The sequence below is a fragment of the Anabrus simplex genome, chromosome 1 (assembly GCF_040414725.1).
Source record: "Anabrus simplex isolate iqAnaSimp1 chromosome 1, ASM4041472v1, whole genome shotgun sequence".
Taxonomy (NCBI): domain Eukaryota; kingdom Metazoa; phylum Arthropoda; class Insecta; order Orthoptera; family Tettigoniidae; genus Anabrus; species Anabrus simplex.
The window spans coordinates 1,080,324,981-1,080,344,761 of record NC_090265.1 but is presented as its reverse complement, the minus strand read 5'-3'; the positions used below and the strand labels follow the sequence as shown (position 1 = coordinate 1,080,344,761).

The following is a 19,781-nucleotide window of genomic DNA, read 5'->3' as shown; positions in this document are numbered from 1 at the left end:
TTGTATTCTTGACATTATTATGCTATAGAACTATGCTACTAAGAGTTTAAAGGTGCGGTTCTTTAAATTTGCTACTGCCCATACAAGAAATAAAGTTTATGTTAAAAACAGACTCCTGACATTTAATTTCTTTCAAAAATGGACATATGACAAAAACTGTATCAAAAACGGACATTGTGATTTTACTGATCAATGTTTGCATAGTTAACATGAAAAATGTAAGTGGTACCAGTACTGCATTTAATAGTGATTTTGAGGACTTCAAATTTAATTTAAAATCTTCTAATTATGATTTTTGAATTCAATCACATTGAAACATAAAAGTGGCTCTCCTGAAAAACCACTTCTTTGATAATAGAGGTCTCAAATACTTAGCTACATTAAATGCAAAGTTGTCGTCGTCGGCTGACACTGATATCCAAGTATTTATATCTCTCCTGCAATTATTCCAATAGTTGAATTAAGATGCCTTTGATGGCTAAATTAAAAGGAAGAATCTATAAAACTTGTAAATGCAACAAAACTTATGGGATACAAAGCATGATAAATGGACAAGCAATTCCATTCCCATGTACATGTTTCAATGAATACATGCGACAAGAAAATGAAAATAAATTCACAAAAATACAGTCTCATAAAAATAGAGAAGGAAGAGAGGCAAGAGGTCTTTTAATACTGTCTTGGATTGGATGCTCTTGAGCCATGTAAATACCTAGGAGCCAACGTAAAGAAAGATCTAAAATGGAATTACCGCATCATTTCTAAAGCACACAAGTCGTCACATTTCATGATGATGGTGCTAAAGAGCAACAATTCCCAGGCAAAGGCGCTGGGCTACCTATCCCTTATGAGAGCAATCCAGGAATACAGAGGAATCATATGGGAACTCATACCAAACAGAGAACTAGATATGGTACTACAAAAGGATACAGGGTTTGTGATTAATGACTTTCAAGTTATCTGTGAATTTCTACATGACTATGTTGAAATTATTATACTACACTACTTGTAATGGAATATAGTAGAACCTCTGTCATCTGGAATACTTTTAACCAAAATACCATTTAACCAAAACCACCAAAAATAAATACTTTTGGTAAAAACTAATTGAAGGAACATTGTTTTTTTATGTTATGTTATGTTATGTTATGTTATGTTATGTTATGTTATGTTATGTTATGTTATGTTATGTTATGTTATGTTATGTTATGTTATGTTATGTTATGGGGATGAGGAATGGAATGCTTGGATTCTGACCTTGACTGCCTCATTCCCTTCTCTATTGTTAATACAGTTTGTTTTTGGCTCATTCATTAGTCCCATTGCTTGCTGTGTTAAGTTATGACTTGACTGCCTCCTTCCCTTCTCTATTGCCAACACAGTTTGTGATGTGATGAATTAAAGCCTGCTGACATTCTGCTAATGAAACAGTGGTGTGACATTTCTAGAAAACAATGTGAAAAGAAAAAACAAAAGAAAGTAGAGGACTTTTTCAAAAAAAAAATTGTGTAATATGTAGCGTATAAGTACTGTATAATGCACTATGGAACATGGTTTGTCCTAAACATGTACAGAAGGTTGGATTTATTAAAATGCTTTGAAAGCATTGTATATGTACTGTCTTCATTTACTTTAAAATGTCAAAAAAATGTTTCTTGACTACAAAAATGATATTTTATTTATTATTCAAAATTTTCATTACCGGTATCCAAAATCACCTTTCCTCCCTTTGTTTCAATTAGCAGAGGTTCTACAGTATTTTAAGTTATATTTTGTAGACTATTAGGAAATTCCTGATTAACTGTATTGTAATTATCTTACAACACCTGTACAGAAATATTTCAAATTATTTTCATAACAATTCCTATGTGATTACATGTATTTATTACCAAGTAATTTTTCATTTTCATGCATTACCAGTACTTGTTCCTTGTATTTCATTTTTTAATCTTCCCTTTTTTGTTATCGCCGGCCCCGTGGTGTAGGGGTAGCATGCCTGCCCCTTACCCGAAGGCCCCGGGTTCGATTTCCGGCCAGGTAAGGATTTTTACCTGGATCTGAGGGCTGGTTTGAGGTTCACTCAGCCTACGTGATTAGAATTGCGGAGCTATCTGACGGTAAAATAGCAGCCCTGGTTTAGAAAGCCAAGAATAACGGCCGAGAGGATTTGTCGTGCTGACCACACAGCATCTCGTAATCTGCTGCCTTCGGGCTGAGCAGCGGTTGCTTGGTACGCCAAGGCCCTTCAGGGCTATAGTGCCATGGGGTTAGTTAGTATTTTTGTTATCATGGTATTTGTTGTTTTGATATAACTTCCTGTAATACTGTCATTTTGTATAATTGTTTGTTGAAATGATTTTGTTGTTATTATTAGATAACACTGCCCTGTGATGGTTTCAATTCTGCCATCCTGTATAGTTTTTAAGATGAGTTTTGCTTCTTAAAAAGGGGTACAGCCTTATTTTTCCCACATCACATCACATTTCTTTAAAAAAAAACATATTAATTCTTTAAAAATCCCATATTTCTTCCATCATGTACATACATTAATACATATGTTACTTTATTAGGAGAAGTGTTGCCTTGAATAAGTTTCCTGAATTTTTGCCAACTGGCAACCCTGCATAATCACACAACTTAGAGTTGACAACACTGTACAACAAGAACGTTTTGCTGATTAGCGCCAGTCTAGTGCAGTGTTTTCTGCACCTCAGCCTGGGTCATACTTCGCTTGCTAATAAGAATAGGTAGTGTCCTGTACGTGAGTGACATACTGTGTTAATCTTTATACTGAACTTATATCAACATGTCATGTTGTGGCTAAATGAACAGTCCAGATATATTCTGATATGTGCGTGGAAGTGTTGTGCTGATAAAACAGCGGTGTAATATAACAGAGTTTGTCAGAAAGGCCTACTGTGTGCACTTTGACATCAAACTGGGAGACGAAGACAATTTATTTTATTTTATTACATGTAACTAATCTCATGTTTAGACCCGTATTCAAATTTGCTATAATATGCTTACAATATTGTGTTCTTTTATTCCACCTTTTCAATACAATTGATCTTATGTTGTTAGAAATTCATAATGCTACAACACTATTTTATAGAGACATGTTTCGCTTGATTTCAAGCATCTTCAGCCTATGTAATCATCTCAAGGTTAAGACCTGTCATTGTTAATTTGCTTTGACAAATTTGTGCTTAATGATAATTCTAAAGTTAAGTAGTAAAACATAAACATAGGAATTTGTAAACACATTGATAGTTTAACAATATGAATGACTATACTAAAATTGGAATACCCGTTAATTCTAAAGACAATGACATCCAAAACACAGTAATATCTTCATAATGTTGAAAATTTGGCTAATTTTGTTTTTCAAAGTTCTAGTTTATTAAAAACAATTGTAAATTGACTTCTTATGTTAAAATTTGAGTCGTAATTTCTGTTAAAAATTATTGGTGTCTGAAGATTAAAATCTTGGATACGTTGGAATTCTGCTTCAGGTATTAGTTTTGAGGCATGCTACAGTACTGTTCAAAACTAATAAATTACAGTAGAATGCCTCAAAATTAATACCTGAAGGAGAATTCCAACGTATCCAAGATTTTAATCTTCAGACACCAATAAGTTTTAACAAACATTATGACTTAAATTTTAACATAAGAAGTCAATTTACAATTGTTTTTAATAAACTAGAACTTTGAAAAACAAAATTAGCCAAATTTTCAACATTATGAAGATATTACTGTGTTTTGGATGTCATTGTCTTTAGAATTAACGGATATTCCAATTTTAGTATAGTCATTCATATTGTTCAACTATCAACGTGTTCACAAATTCCTATGTTTATGTATTTTACTACTTAATTTTAGAATTATCATTAAGCACAAATTTGTCAAAGCAAATTAACAACGACAGATCTTAACCTTGAGATGATTACGTAAGCTGAGGATGCTTGAAATCAAGCGAAACATGTCCCTATAAAATAGTGTTGTAGCATTATGAATTTCTAACAACATAAAATCAATTGTATTGAAAAGGTGGAATAAAAAACCCAATATTGTAAGCATATATTAGACCAAGACAAGTCGTAGTCATCTCAGGAAGTTTGTAGGACGTGTATAGAGAAGTCACAACCACAGTTCTCCCTGCTACTGTACTTCTGTTCAGTAAATGTGAAGGGTTTTAACGGCAGGAACAAAAGTAAGCAACATTATGACCCTAAGCACTGGAGACTTTTTACTAATTTTTACTAATATTTTATCTACCTGTCCCTCATGGCTGTGATGTACCAGTAATGCAGCATCCAGAACAATTAAATGATGGCTCCTCTTCTGACCTTTGAATGTGATTTTAAACACTTTTTTGCTCTACCTGCTACCTAAATTTGCCGCATCGCCTCCTATCTCTCCCACCGATATGCGAGGATATCCATTAATCGTGAACTCTCCTCTTCATTTTCCATGTCCTATGGTGTTCCTCAAGGCTCTCCGCTATCCCCCATACTCTTCATCTTGTTCGTAGCAGATATTCCTCAACCACCCGCCCCCATTCAGTTACTTCAGTTCACAGACGATACTGCACTCCTAGCACCCCTTCCCTCCGTCTCTAGCATGAACAACCTTGTACAGCCTTACCTTGACTCCTTCCTCTTCTGGTGTGACAAGTGGCACCTCCGTATAAACCCCTTCAAAACCCAACCAATCTTAATCCGTCGTAGCCGCCGTCGCTTTTCAGTGACCCGTGACCCTGACCTCCTCCGACTCACCATCTGCGACACCCCACTTATCACTCAACCCTCCCTCAAGTATCTTGGTGTAACCATAGAAGAATTCCTTACTTTCCGCCCGCATTTCCGGACCCTTCAAACCAAATCCTCCCGTCGAGCCCAGTTGGTTCGTCAACTTGCCGGGACCACCTGGGGCCTCAACACCAAACTTCTCCTACTCACCTACACCGCCTTCATCCGTTCTGCCATCATTTCACCGCCTAGCTGGCCATTGCAGACTCCTACCCTACCCTCCTTAAACCCTTCCTATCCATGGAACGCCACCTAGTCCGCATCGCCCCCCGCCTTCATCCACTCTTTCACACCTCTGACTTGTACAACATCTTCCCAATTCCCAAACTAGATACCTTCATCTCCATTCTCGCTACCCATTATTTCCAACGTTTCCTTGACCGTAACAATCCTATACTCTCCCTTCTCCTGCAATCCCCTCTCAAAACCCCTCTCTTTATCCGCACCCCACTCCATATCCTCACATCCCTACACTCGACTCCTCCACCCAGACAGCGTGTGGAACTGTTTAGGGGCAATTTCGCATTTGTGTTGTTACCAAGTCTCCTCCTTTTCCAAAGTAGCCACTTAGTACCTATTCTCTCCAATCTTTTTATACAATTCATAATATACTGATAATTAATAGATTGTTGTTTACTTTATATCTACACAAGGTAGACCATATGTAAATACTTCGCTTCTGTCTCCTACTGTATAATTTACGTATCTTAACTGAGGTGTACACGTCCGATTTTTTTTCCCCCCTTATATTCTGTATTAGGCTCTGATAAGGAAGGCCATGTCTATATGTACGCTTGTTATTTTTATAATTTTTTCCCAAACATTGTAACATGTATTTACGATATTAATCAGCTTGTGTTTCTTTCTCAATATATGTTACCCACGCAGTCTGTTGTATCCAGCTATCCATAATGTCTGGAAAAAAAAAAAAAGAGAAAACAAAGAAAAACGCTCACAGAATGTCCCTATGCCCTATATTACCTTGCAACAAACCAAAATGGCACAGAACTAAACCAATGAATGCAATATCTGTCCCCCCTATGCCCGCCCTATAAAATAAAGTGTAATCGTACACCCACCTCCAGTCATTTTTGCACTTCAACATATCCTCAAACGCATTACCCCTTTTTTCCCCCATCTCCTCGTTCCTCCAATCCCAAACAACCCCGTCCAATCCCCTGGCCAAGGAGAGGGCGACACCCTCTAGGTGGCCCGCCCCACCCCCTCAAGGTGGGGAATGAAAGCATCCGAGCGAGCGAGCACGTCTGTGGCATTCATCATCACTATGTCACGTCTCTACATTTTTGCGACTGGGTGGCCCTCTGCTCATCGCTGACTCAGCCGGCCCAAGGACAAACAAATAGGCAGACGCCTTGTTGGCTGTCGCCTTCCCTCCACCATGTACACCTGTATTATCAAAGGCGTGGACACATCCTTCTCGGACTGGTTCATTTGCAATGAAGTTGATGGACACGGACACTCGATTTGAGAAGTTGCCCGGCTTCAGGACAGATCTTCTGGTCAAACATCACCGGACATCCTCGCCTTCTTTCGGGAACAAGCTCAAGTGGACAAATTCATAGCCCATGGCACCATAATCACCGGTCGACGGCACGTGGTGGTTCCTACTCCCGAGAACATCTTACATGACCTGCGCTACCTTCCTGACCCCCCTCTCACTGTTCAACTGCGTTCATCTCGCCGACAGACGTCCACACCACCCCCTACCTCCATTACGTCTACCAGCACCACTCCCACCAGCTGATCACCACTGGCGTCTGTCTCCGCAGAAGAACCTATAGAGTGGGACATTCCTGCTCCCTAACCCGCCATGTCCGTTCTTCTTCTACCACCCCTTCTTATACCCCCCACCAGTCCTGCCACCCACCCCACCACCGCCACCCCTTAACGTACCGGCTCCGCAACCCATTCTTTTCCTACCGCCCCTCCCGATCTTGGACCTTCTTCGTTTACTTGCTACTTCCGTCACCAACATGACCACAACCCTGTACTACCTTCTTTTGCAACACTACCCTCCTCCTTCCTCCAAGTTCTTACCGCACCCGCTCACTGCTTCACCTCAATATATGTAATGTAATGCAATGTAATGTAATTTTGTAACTCTATGTAACATTGTCCTTTTGGGATTACGCACCCGAGATACGTTGCTACAAATAAATTTCTTGTATCCTTTCCCTTTGGTGTTCGCGGGGTTTGCTTGTGCGGGGTGCTTTGCAGGTCTCCCCTGGGTCCCGACTTGTTGCCCCGGTCTCCTTGCACCAGTTCACTCACAATCTCCTTTCTATGGTATGTCCAACACATACCCCCTACATTTTCTCTTCTTCATAGCTTCTTTCCTTTCTATGGCCTAAGAGCTCCTTGGTTGAGCTGATGGCCCGCCCCTCCTCGTATGAGGAGAGGGAATGAAATAACTTGTTTCCGCTTTTTTCTCTTCGCATGTCTGTGGCATCCCTCTTCATACGTCGCATGACCACAATTTTTTTGGCTGGGTGGCGCTCTTCTCTGCTGCAGCTCAGTCGGCCCAAGCATAATTCAACGGGCAGACACCTAGTTGGCTGTCGCCTCCCCACTTCACGATGTTTTACACCTGTCTTATTAAGGATGTGGACACCACTCTCCTCGACCTGTTTATTCGCCATGAAATCGGCCAGGCTGGTTACCCCATCTACGATGCACTGCGGCTCTGGGACGACTTCACTGGTCAACTTTCGCCGGAGGTTCTGGCCTTCTTCCTCCATTCCGAAGCCCCGGCAGCCCTGATCTCCAACAGCGCAACCATCAACGGCAGGCTCCATGAAGTGGTCTCTACTCCGGCGGAACTCATCGAGGCACGGCGCCACCATCCTCATCCCCTTTCCACTGTTCATGTCCGTCACCCTCGCACTTCCCAACAGTCTCCAGCGCCCCCTACCGTCATAACGTCCACCCTCATCACTACCACTACCATCACCACTTCTGCCCATACTACCCCGTCCCCTTCTCTTCTTCATCCAACGACTATCCACCTCACTCCTATCATGTCGACACCCACCACCACCCTCTCCATCACACTCTCCAGTCCACACCCGTCCCCTGTCACCTACACGGATGCCGCCATTACAGCTCAGCCAATCTCCCGAGACGAAGCAACCACAGCAACGCCAACTCACCAGCAGTCTCCATCTCCGAGCTGTGTCAACCGTGGCATTGACCCCGCCATCGCCAACCAGGACATCCTGGACGAACTACAACTGGCGTTTCGTGTCTTCAACGCCAACGGCCCGACCTTCATGGTTCGTATACAACTCTCCTCTGCAGCTGACGTAGACCATCTACTCACCACCGGCGTCCGTTTTCGTAGGCGAACCTATCGAGTGGAGCCCTCTCGCTCCCCACCCCACCCCGCCCCGACCGCTCCCCTCCTCTTACACCTTCTCGTAGCCCACCGCCCGCCCCGCCAACCACCCCACCACCGCAAGCTGTCCCCCTACCACCGAACTTCCTCATATCGACCCTCTCGACCCTAGACCTTCTTCGCCTGCTTGCCACTTCCATTACCAACATTACCACCACCCTTTACTACCTTCTCTCCCAATGCTACCCTCCTCCTTACTCCAACTTTCTACCAGCACAATTTATGTAATACACATATGTACTTCTCTGTAAATCTATGTCCCTTTCTGTAATGCGCGCCCGAGTTACATCGGTATTAAATAAATCACTTGTACCCTCTTCCCCTGGTGTTTGTGGGGGATTGCCTGTGCGGGGTGCTTTGGGGACCTTTCCCTGGGTCCCAGCTTGTTGTGACGGTGCCCTTACGCCAACTTAATCCACTGTCTTCCTCCTCTGGTATGTACGTCACATACCCCCTCCACTTTACTCTTCTTCAGTGGCATTTTTCCTTTATACGGCCTAAGAGCTCCTTTTCATGTCTGTGGTTTTCAATCTGCTTAACACGTCTGGTATCTGTGATTAGTGATTGTTATTTGCAGTCTGCTTACGCAAGTAAGTGAAGTTAAGTACCTGTATGTGATTTGGTGCATGGTGTCTGTTGTTGTGGTTAACAGTAATTGTAATTGTGGTTTGCAGGCCGCTCCGAAGTGCTCATGTACATGAACGCAGAGCTTGCGAGCATGCATACATGTATGGTTTGGCGGATGATAATGCACTGAAGGCACGTTGCTTGCATCAGGAACAATACCCAAGGCGCAGACTGCCGGACCGAAAGATATTTAAAGGAATCCATCACCGCGTCTGTGAACACGGGTGTTTTGCACGTCCACCAGGAACTGGTAGACGGTCAAGCAGGACAGCCATTGAGGAGGAGGAAGCTGTACTCAATGCTGTGGATAAAATTCCTGGAATCAGCAAGCTTGCTGAGGAATAGGCCACAAATGACGATCTGGAGACTGCTACGAGAAAATCTGTTCTATCCATATCATCTGCAGCGTGTAAAAGCCTTGTCTCCTGCGGATTATCCTGTAAGAGTAACTTTCTGCCGGTAGCTCCTACAACAATGCGGCATGATGCCTAACTCCGCAGCTTCTGTGTTCTTCATAGATGAAGAGACATTCACAAGAGACGGAATACAGAGTTTCCATAATCAACACATGTGGAGTGATACAAATCCTCATGCAATCATCCAATCTTCTCATCAACAGAGGTTCGCCATTAATAACTAGACAGGCATTGTTGGTGATTCCTTGTTGGGACCCTACGTTCTTCTGAATAGGCTCACTGGACAGAACTACACGAATTTCTTGCATACTGCATTGCCTGAATACTTGGAAAATATGCCACTTGCATCCCGTCGACAAATGTTTTTCATGCATGATGGTGCTCCCGCACATTTCAGTCTGCCTGCCTGCAGGTACCTTAATACCCATTTTGCTGAGCGCTGGATAGGTAGAAGAGGACCGACTGCTTGGCCACCACGCTCTCCTGACTTGAACCCATCTGGACTTCTACCTGTAAGGACACGTTAATCCTCTCATGTATATAACTCCTGTTCCTGATGAAGCAACTTAACGTGAGTGCATTGTGACAACCTGTCGGGCAGTACGTACTACACCAGGCATTTTTGATCACGTGTGTAACTCCATGAGACGACAAGTGGAGGCTTGTATTCACACTGAAGGTTGTCACTTTGTACATTTTCTCTGATATATGCTCAAAGTGTTTCAGCTTCCGTTACAGACATACGGTGTAAATGTACAAAAGTTGGAATAAATCTGTAAGTATACGTTTCCGCACCCATGTTGTCATAAATGTTTTTTTCTTCTCTCTATGTGAGGATTCCATTCCTAAATTTTTGCTGTCGAGTTTTGGTACACCCTATATAATAGTATAATAGAAGGGTTCAGATGAATAAAAATAACAAGAAGATTAGTATTTCTTACATGCGGTAATAGTGTGTATATAGTGCACTATATGCACAAGTCTTATATATTCATTTCGATTTTTCAAAGAAACCTTATGTGACACAGGAAAACTGACTTCACTTCCATATTCAGCATGCCTGAAATATAAAAGATCACTATTCGAACATTATACAATGAATGGAAAGTTTAACTTTGCAGGCTAGTGTAATTAACAAGGTTGTTAAGAAAGGTTACATATCTCTTCACATGGTTATGAAAGTATTTACGGGTTGCAGTAAAGATGTATGTTCCTATCTATATTCCTTTTTATACAAGATTCAGTAACACAGTTCTTCATTTCAATTACTCATTTTGACCCACTCAATTCATTTTCTAGGCTCTAATTGGTAAGACCCCAATTAGAGTATGGTTCCAGTGTATGGGACTCACACTTGTACTACTTGATATGAAAACTGGAAAAGGACCAAATGAAAGCAGTGCTGGGAATTTAGTATTACCATTTGGAATTGCTAGGCGGGCATTAATTCCATTGTGGAGTTTTATCTCCCGTATGCAGTTATCAGACTGTGCTACATAAGAAGCTTCTGATAAGTTCACCTGCATACACCCCAGCATCAGTGGGTAGGGTCTGACACATCCCACTCTGACGAGTCTAGTGTCAGACCTAAGACGAAATGCTGGTTAATAGAGCAAACGCCTGAAAAGCCATACATCCAATTTTTGATCTGATTTTTGATATGCTCTATTGGTGGAAAAATATCTAATTCCCTTCATGGGAATTTAGTATTACCATTTGGAATTGCTAGGCGGGCATTAATTCCATTGTGGAGTTTTATCTCCCGTATGCAGTTATCAGACTGTGCTACATAAGAAGCTTCTGATAAGTTCACCTGCATACACCCCAGCATCAGTGGGTAGGGTCTGACACATCCCACTCTGACGAGTCTAGTGTCAGACCTAAGACGAAATGCTGGTTAATAGAGCAAACGCCTGAAAAGCCATACATCCAATTTTTGATCTGATTTTTGATATGCTCTATTGGTGGAAAAATATCTAATTCCCTTCATGGGAATTTAGTATTACCATTTGGAATTGCTAGGCGGGCATTAATTCCATTGTGGAGTTTTATCTCCCGTATGCAGTTATCAGACTGTGCTACATAAGAAGCTTCTGATAAGTTCACCTGCATACACCCCAGCATCAGTGGGTAGGGTCTGACACATCCCACTCTGACGAGTCTAGTGTCAGACCTAAGACGAAATGCTGGTTAATAGAGCAAACGCCTGAAAAGCCATACATCCAATTTTTGATCTGATTTTTGATATGCTCTATTGGTGGAAAAATATCTAATTCCCTTCATGGGAATTTAGTATTACCATTTGGAATTGCTAGGCGGGCATTAATTCCATTGTGGAGTTTTATCTCCCGTATGCAGTTATCAGACTGTGTTACATAAGAAGCTTCTGATAAGTTCACCTGCATACACCCCAGCATCAGTGGGTAGGGTCTGACACATCCCACTCTGACGAGTCTAGTGTCAGACCTAAGACGAAATGCTGGTTAATAGAGCAAACGCCTGAAAAGCCATACATCCAATTTTTGATCTGATTTTTGATATGCTCTATTGGTGGAAAAATATCTAATTCCCTTCATGGGAATTTAGTATTACCATTTGGAATTGCTAGGCGGGCATTAATTCCATTGTGGAGTTTTATCTCCCGTATGCAGTTATCAGACTGTGCTACATAAGAAGCTTCTGATAAGTTCACCTGCATACACCCCAGCATCAGTGGGTAGGGTCTGACACATCCCACTCTGACGAGTCTAGTGTCAGACCTAAGACGAAATGCTGGTTAATAGAGCAAACGCCTGAAAAGCCATACATCCAATTTTTGATCTGAAAGAGTAGTGTTACAAGAATGTTGCAAACTTTGGGCTGAAGGAGACGAGATGGTTGACTAAGTGGTATGTTCCGAGCTGTCAGTGGAGAGATGGTGTGGAATGACGTTAGTAGATGAATAAGCTTGACCAAAGCTTTTAAAAGTAGGAAATATATGATGATAAAGTTGGAATTCAAGACAACAGATTGGGAAAACATTCATTTATAAGACGAGGAGTAAGGATTGGAATAATTTATAAAGGGAAATGTTTGATAAATTTCCAAGTTCTTTGAAAACTGATAGGGAACCTACCACCTGGGTGACAGCTCTAAATGCAGGTCATTGATGAATGATTGATTGATTTTTTCATTTTTTTGCTATACTATCGTAACAAGACAAGGCAGCTAAGGATAACATGATGGCAAGCATAATTGGCAGTCATACAAATTTTAGTGAAAAATGGAAGGGTATGTATAGGCATTTTAAGGCAGAAACAGGTTACAAGAAGGACATTCCAGGAATAATTAATGAACAAGGGGAGTGTGTATGTGAGGAACTTCAAAAGGCAGAAGTATTCAGTCAGCAGTATGTAAAGATTGTTGGTTACAAGGATAATGTCGAGATAGAGGAAGAGACTAAGGCCAAAGAAGTAATAAAACTTACATATGATAACAATGACATTTACAATAAGATACAAAAGTTGAAAACTAGAAAAGCGGCTGGAATTGATCAGATTTCTGGGGATATACTAAAGACAATGGGTTGGGATATAATACCATATCTGAAGTACTTATTTGATTATTGTTTGGCCAAAGGAGCTATACCAGATGAATGGAGAGTTGCTATAATAGCCCCTGTGTATAAAGGAAAGGGTGATAGACATAAAGCTGAAAATTACAGGCCAGCAAGTTTGACATGCATTGTATGTAAGCTTTGGGAAGGCATTCTTTCTGATTATATTAGACATGTTTGTGAAATGAATAACTGGTTCGATAGAAGGCAATTCGGTTTTAGGAAAGTTTATTCCACTGAAGCTCAACTTGTAGGATTCCAGCAAGATATAGCAGATATCTTGGATTCTGGAGGTCAAATGGACTGTATCGCAATTGACATGTCTAAAGCATTTGATAGGGTGGATCATGGGAGACTACTGGCAAAAATGAGTGCAATTGGACTAGACAAAAGAGTGACTGAATGGGTTGCTATATTTCTAGAAAATAGATCTCAGAGAATTAGAGTAGGTGAAGCTTTGTCTGACCCTGTAATAGTTGAGAGGGGAGTTCCTCAGGGCAGTGTTATCGGACCTTTATGTTTTCTTATACCGGTATATATAAATGATATGAGTAAAGGAGTGGAATCGGAGGTAAGGCTTTTTGCGGATGATGTTATTCTCTATAGAGTGATAAATAAGTTACAAGATTGTGAGCAACTGCAACGTGACCTCGAAAATATTGTGAGATGGACAGCAGGCAATGGTATGTTGATAAACGGGGCTAAAAGTCAGGTTGTGAGTTTCACAAATAGGAAAAGTCCTCTCAGTTTTAATTACTGTGTTGATGGGGTGAAAGTTCCTTTTGGAGATCATTGTAAGTATCTAGGTGTTAATATAAGGAAAGATCTTCACTGGGGTAATCACATAAATGGGATTGTAAATAAAGGGTACCGATCTCTGCACATGGTTATGAGGGTGTTTAGGGGTTGTAGTAAGGATGTAAAGGAGAGTGCATATAAGTCTCTGGTAAGACCCCAACTAGAGTATGGTTCCAGTGTATGGGACCCTCACCAGGATTACCTGATTCAAGAACTGGAAAAAATCCAAAGAAAAGCAGCTCGATTTGTTCTGGGTGATTTCCGACAAAAGAGTAGCGTTACAAAAATGTTGCAATGTTTGGGTTGGGAAGAATTGAGAGAAAGAAAAAGAGCTGCTCGACTAAGTGGTATGTTCCGAGCTGTCAGCGGAGAGATGGCGTGGAATGACATTAGTAGACGAATAGGTTTGAATGGCGTCTATAAAAGTAGGAAAGATCACAATATGAAGATAAAGCTGGAATTCAAGAGGACAAACTGGGGCAAATATTCATTTATAGGAAGGGGAGTTAGGGATTGGAATAACTTACCAAGGGAGATGTTCAATAAATTTCCAATTTCTTTGAAATCATTTCGGAAAAGGCTAGGAAAGCAACAGATAGGGAATCTGCCACCTGGGCGACTGCCCTAAATGCAGATCAGTATTGATTGATTAAAAAAAAAAAATTTACCACCAGGATATCTCCCAACCAAAATGCATTTGTTAATAATAATAAAAAATTAAAAATAATGAGATATGTTCAGAAATGCAAATTATTACCCTACATGTCTCAAAATGTTAAACTTTATTGTGCATCCTAACCATTCAGTTTTTTGGGAACTTCAGAGATACTTACGCTTTATGAAGCCTTCATCATCATCATCATCATCATCATTTTCCCATTTCCAGCTGACACCGTGTGGGAGCAAATATGACTCCTCTCCACTTTGTTCTGTCGTTCCACCATTCTTCTTCTGACGCAATGTTCCAATCCATGTTTCGTTTTCTAATGCTACTCTTCACCAAGTCCATCTACTGCATTCTTGGTCTTCCTCGTTCTCTCTTCCCTGTCATCCGTCCTTCCAGTGCTCGTCTTGGTAGTCTTACTTCATTCATCCGTTTGACATGTCCAAACCATTGCAATCTGTTTTGCTCCAGTTTGTCCTTTAATTCCTGCACTCTCAGTTCTTTCTGTATATCTTCGTTTCTTACTCTGTCTCTCCTCGTTTTATGTACCATACTTCTCAGGAATTTCATTTCAGCTGCTTGTACCCTGTTCTCATCCCTCTGAGTCATTGTCCAAGTTTCTGCTGCATATGTCATGGTAGGAACATAATAAGCTTTATACATAACTTCTATAGCCTTCATTGGTATTACCTTGTTCCATACTAGTCCTCTCGTTTGTTGACAGAAAGCACTCCCCAGTTGTATTCTTCTGTTAATTTCCAAACTTCCACTTCAGACAGTACACTTCCCAAGTATTTGAGGTGTTTTACTACTTCCAATTTCTTATCTCCCACTTTGATAATTCCTTTTCCTCCTTTCTTGCTTCTACTCATCACCACTGTTTTACTCTTCTTCACATTTATATTCAATCCCCATTTTTCAATATTTTTATTTATTGCGTTTAACTGTTCTTGAACCTCCACTTCATCCTCACCCCAAATCACCACATCATCTGCAAACAACATCACCTTCATCTTCTTCCTACTGTAATCTTTCATGGAATACAAAATCTCTCAGTCACCATATAAACTGACAGATAATTAAATAATTAGCAGTATAGTGATTTGTCAAATTATACTTACCTTCGTACACAGTCACATAGTCAGAGAAGCAATGTCCATAAGATTCTAGGTCCATATTCTGCACAATCATCTGAGCATGAGATGTTGATGGTGTTTCAATGATCCATTCACAATCCAGCATCCTTGCATAACCATTAGGGTATCCAGGACTCTGTAGCAAGTAGGAATTGTTTGCCGTGCCATTATCCCAGTCAGATAAGTATATACGTCCACCACATCCAGGTACTGAAATAAAAATCATGACAGTTTAGAAGTTTAAGATGGTGAAATTTGACTTACTACAAGAAAAACTGGCAAACTAGAAATATTGTCATTATATAGAATTTCATTACCATCAAAAATTAATAAATATAGGGTGGAGTCAGGACTTATCACAAGGAAAGTGTAGGAGAAGAATGGCAGTAAGGGTTATAGATAAGTAGTATTGTGGAGCATACAGTTATTAGTGTTTAAGCCTTGCTGCATCTTGGACTGAACACAGAGGTCAGTTGCTGATGCCAAGAGAGGCAGATGCAAACTAAACAGGCAGATGAGCAACAATCTTTGGTGCAAACTAAACAAGTACATTATTTTAATCTCATCTACTGAGCACCAGAGGAGCATTTCATAATAACAGATAGCAAAGTAACTGAGAACCCTTTCCTTGAATTTAACTAGCTTTCCTTTTATCCAAAACTTCCCATATCAACAAAAGAGTTTTCAAAAGAGTCCATCAATGTAGTGTACCGTATGCTGATGTCTATCCTCCTAATGAAGGTGAGAAGCAGAAAGAACACACTATGGGATGCTGAGATATTTGAATTGATGAGGAGAGAGTATACCAAGAGGTGTAACTGAATATGTGTTCCTATCTATTCCTTTCTATACAAGATTCAGTAACTGGAAATAAGTTCTGCACTTGGGAGACAAGAGGGTTCAAACACCACTGTCAGCTGTCCCAAGGATGGTTTTCTGTGGTTTCCCATTACCTTCCAGGAAAATGCCAGGAGAGTTCATATTCATAGGTCAAAGCTGATGCTTTTGACTTCCTTCCCCAATTTCATTCATCATCATTCATTCCATCTTCATTAGATCCTCAACTGAGTTTGACATTAGGAAGGACATCCAGCTGTAAGTATATGGCATATCAATTCATAACACCTCATCCCAGACCCCATATCAGAAAAGACTAAGGGGTAGTCATACATAAATGAGGAGAGAGTTCATCTACTGTTGTACTCTATGTCCAGACAACACCGTACGGAAATGGGGAAATTGTCCTTTTGTCTTTTCATGTTTGCCCTTGTATCTTTTTTGTGCTGCTCTTTCTAACACTGATCTATCACAGGGTTATTCTAATATGTGCTCCCATGCATATTCCTTTTTTATAAGATTTGGTAACTAAGTTTTTCTTTTCCTACTCATTTTGACACATTCAATTCATTTTGACCTTCTGTGTTTGTCCTCTATTCCTAGTCTCTTTCCACATGCATTCATCTTTAACTTTTTTAGCCTCTCCCCTTTTCCTGTCTTTACCTAGCTTTCTTCTCATCCTACAGAGACACCAGATTATTGAAATGGCACCTCAGTGAATGTTGATACCAGTCTACCTAATGAAACAGGAAAGCAGAAATGCATTTTTGGAAGTAGAAACAAACATATGTAGAAAATCTGGGACTGATGAGGACTGTGTGAAAATGGCAGTGTATGAAGATGTGGAAATTGTCCCTATCTCCTCTTTCTGATAACACACATTGACCTGTCATTATGTTAATTCTAATATGAGTTCCTATCTTGTTAATAATAATAATAATAATAATAATAATAATAATAATAATAATAATAATAATAATAATAATAATAATAATAATAATAATAACAATAATAATAATAATAATAATAATAATAATAATGCAAGAGAACAAATACCACTTCATAAAAAGAGCAGATACCCTCTTTGGAACACTGAATGTGACCAAGCCACATAGAACAGAAAAAATGCATACCAGAAGTTCATCAGCAACTGTACACCTGAAAACGAGGAAAAATTCTGCAAAGTCCGCAAACCAAGAGGAAATACCTGGAAGACCAACTAAAGTCGGCCAAACAGGACTTCTGCAACTACAACACCAGAGATTCTGACAGTGTCTTCCGCAACAGATTAAATGGGTACACGCCCTAGAACCTCTGCTTCAGAAAACAAAACCGAAAAATGACAAAAACACCAAGGAGCTTGCGAGATACTTCGAGTCACTACTCACCTGCCCAGAACTAACAGAATGGTTTCCACATAAACCCCATGAACCCAAACTCATCCCCACCTACACAAGAGGAAAAACACCGACACAATGACTGAAAAAAAAAAAAAAAAAAAGGCATCTAGAGACGATGGCATCTTAGCAGAGCTTCTTAAACATCTAGGAAGGAATCCACTCCAAGAACTCAAACAAATCACACAAGAAATATGGAAAATGGAAAAACTACCAGAAAACTGGACAAACGCCCTCCTCATTCCACTTTACAAAACAGGTGAACAGATGTGAACAATTACAGGGGAATTTCCCTGGTGCAAGTAACATACAAAATTCTCTCCACAGCCCTTCTCCAAAGAACACAGGAACAACTAGAACCACTCATAGGTGAATATCAAGCAGGCTTCAGGCCCTACAGATCCTGTGTAGAACAGATACTCAGTCTGAAAACCGTCTTGAAACTACGATACATCAGAAAACAACCCACAATCTGCACCTTTGTGGACTTCCAGAAAGCATACGGTTCCACTGATCAGCAGTCCCTCTTCCAAGCACTGAGTGAATATGGACTGGACAACAAGACTCAGAAAATCATCAGACTAACTCTCACCAACACAACCTTCCAAGTAAAATTCATGGGAAATATATTTGAAAAATTTCAGATAAGAACCGGTGTCCGACAAGGAGATGGACCTTCTCCACTACTCTTTAACATAGCCCTGGACAAAATCATGAGAGTGGGAACAAGCTCTAAAAGCTCAAGGAAATTGGCAACCTTAGAGTATGACAAGAAAACATGTAAAAATCTTCTGTCTCGCTTTTGCAGATGATCTCGCGATCCTCACACAAACAAACAACAGGCAATCAACCAAATCGAAACCCTCAAGAAATGCTCAGAAAAATTCGGCCTACAAATCTCCTTTTAAAAAACGAAGGTCATGTGCAACCACTGCACCCTCCAGAATTTGAATACGAAATTTGGTACAATCGAAAAAGTAACTGAGTTCCAATATCTTGGAGAAATTGTTGTACCAACAGGAAATGAACAGAAGGCCATCGAGGTCCACATCCAGAAAATGAAGAGAGCCCTCGGCCGAATGCAAAACTTTTACAACAAAAAATGCCTCTCAATCTTCACCAAAATTTGACATTAGATCACCGTGATCAAAGCTGAAATACTATACGCGAGTAAAATGCTGGATCTCCACAGAAAAACAGTACTAAAATACATCCCGAAAGAGGAATGTAAAATCATCAGAAAAATTCTCGGCCCAAAACTGATAACGACTGCAATCTCATACAAAAACCGAGGAGCTCTCAAACATTGCAGCCAGCATCAGAAAAAGACGCCTGAAATTTTACGGACACATCAAATGCCTTCCACAAAACAGACTGACAAGAATCTTACTAGAGGCAACAGAAAACATTAAAACAAATCGGTGGACATCAGAAATCCGCCAAGGCCTGGAAAAATCAGGAATCAAAGTGGCCAACATCGCAGACCGAACCTGCTACAGAACGAAAATCAGCAAGTGGGAAGTAGTTGCGGGAATCAAATCTGTTGCCCGTTGGGGACACAACCGAGTCCAAGTAGAGTTTAATTATGTGGACCAAGCTAATGACTTTCTACATCACCCAATTTTGTAAACCCTAAACATCATAGCTTTTATACCTAGCTTGCAGGTGCTGTGAGTAGGTATTATTCAAGGTGTAGAAAAGTCTTTATCAAATACTGAAATTCTCCATAACCTCAAATCTCTAGTAGCGATCAAATCAATCCAACAGTTAAATAGCAAAGTCTCTATTCAAGTTCGTATAGACTATGTGCCCACGGGCTCTATAAAGGTTGTCTTTTGAGCTCAAAGCTTGCCACAACAAGTCTCATTATATCGGGTGTGTTCAGATGTTCAACCATTCATATTCTCACCTCTCATATGTAAAAAATGCCAGCGATATGAACATAGCGATAAGAACTGTCGAGCTAAGGCTCCTCGGTGTGGGCGCTGTTCGTTGCAGCATCTCACAGCAGAGTGCTCCGAAAACGTATATCAGTGTGCATTGCCAAGGGCCCCATGTAACTGGTTCACAAACTTGCCCGGCACAA

At 40.5% G+C, this 19,781-nt stretch overlaps 1 protein-coding gene across 1 annotated transcript in view; it reads right to left on the bottom strand.

Annotated features, from left to right (window-relative positions):
* Positions 1 to 19,781, bottom strand: part of Cubn (Cubilin) — an 882,604-nt gene that overhangs the window by 427,628 nt on the left and 435,195 nt on the right. Inside the window, exons 37-38 of the mRNA XM_068225286.1 lie at positions 15,447 to 15,671; positions 7,293 to 7,943 (exon numbers count right to left, since the gene is read on the bottom strand). Coding sequence (XP_068081387.1) covers positions 7,293 to 7,943; positions 15,447 to 15,671 — 876 coding nt within the window. The remainder of the gene's footprint in view (positions 1 to 7,292; positions 7,944 to 15,446; positions 15,672 to 19,781) is intronic.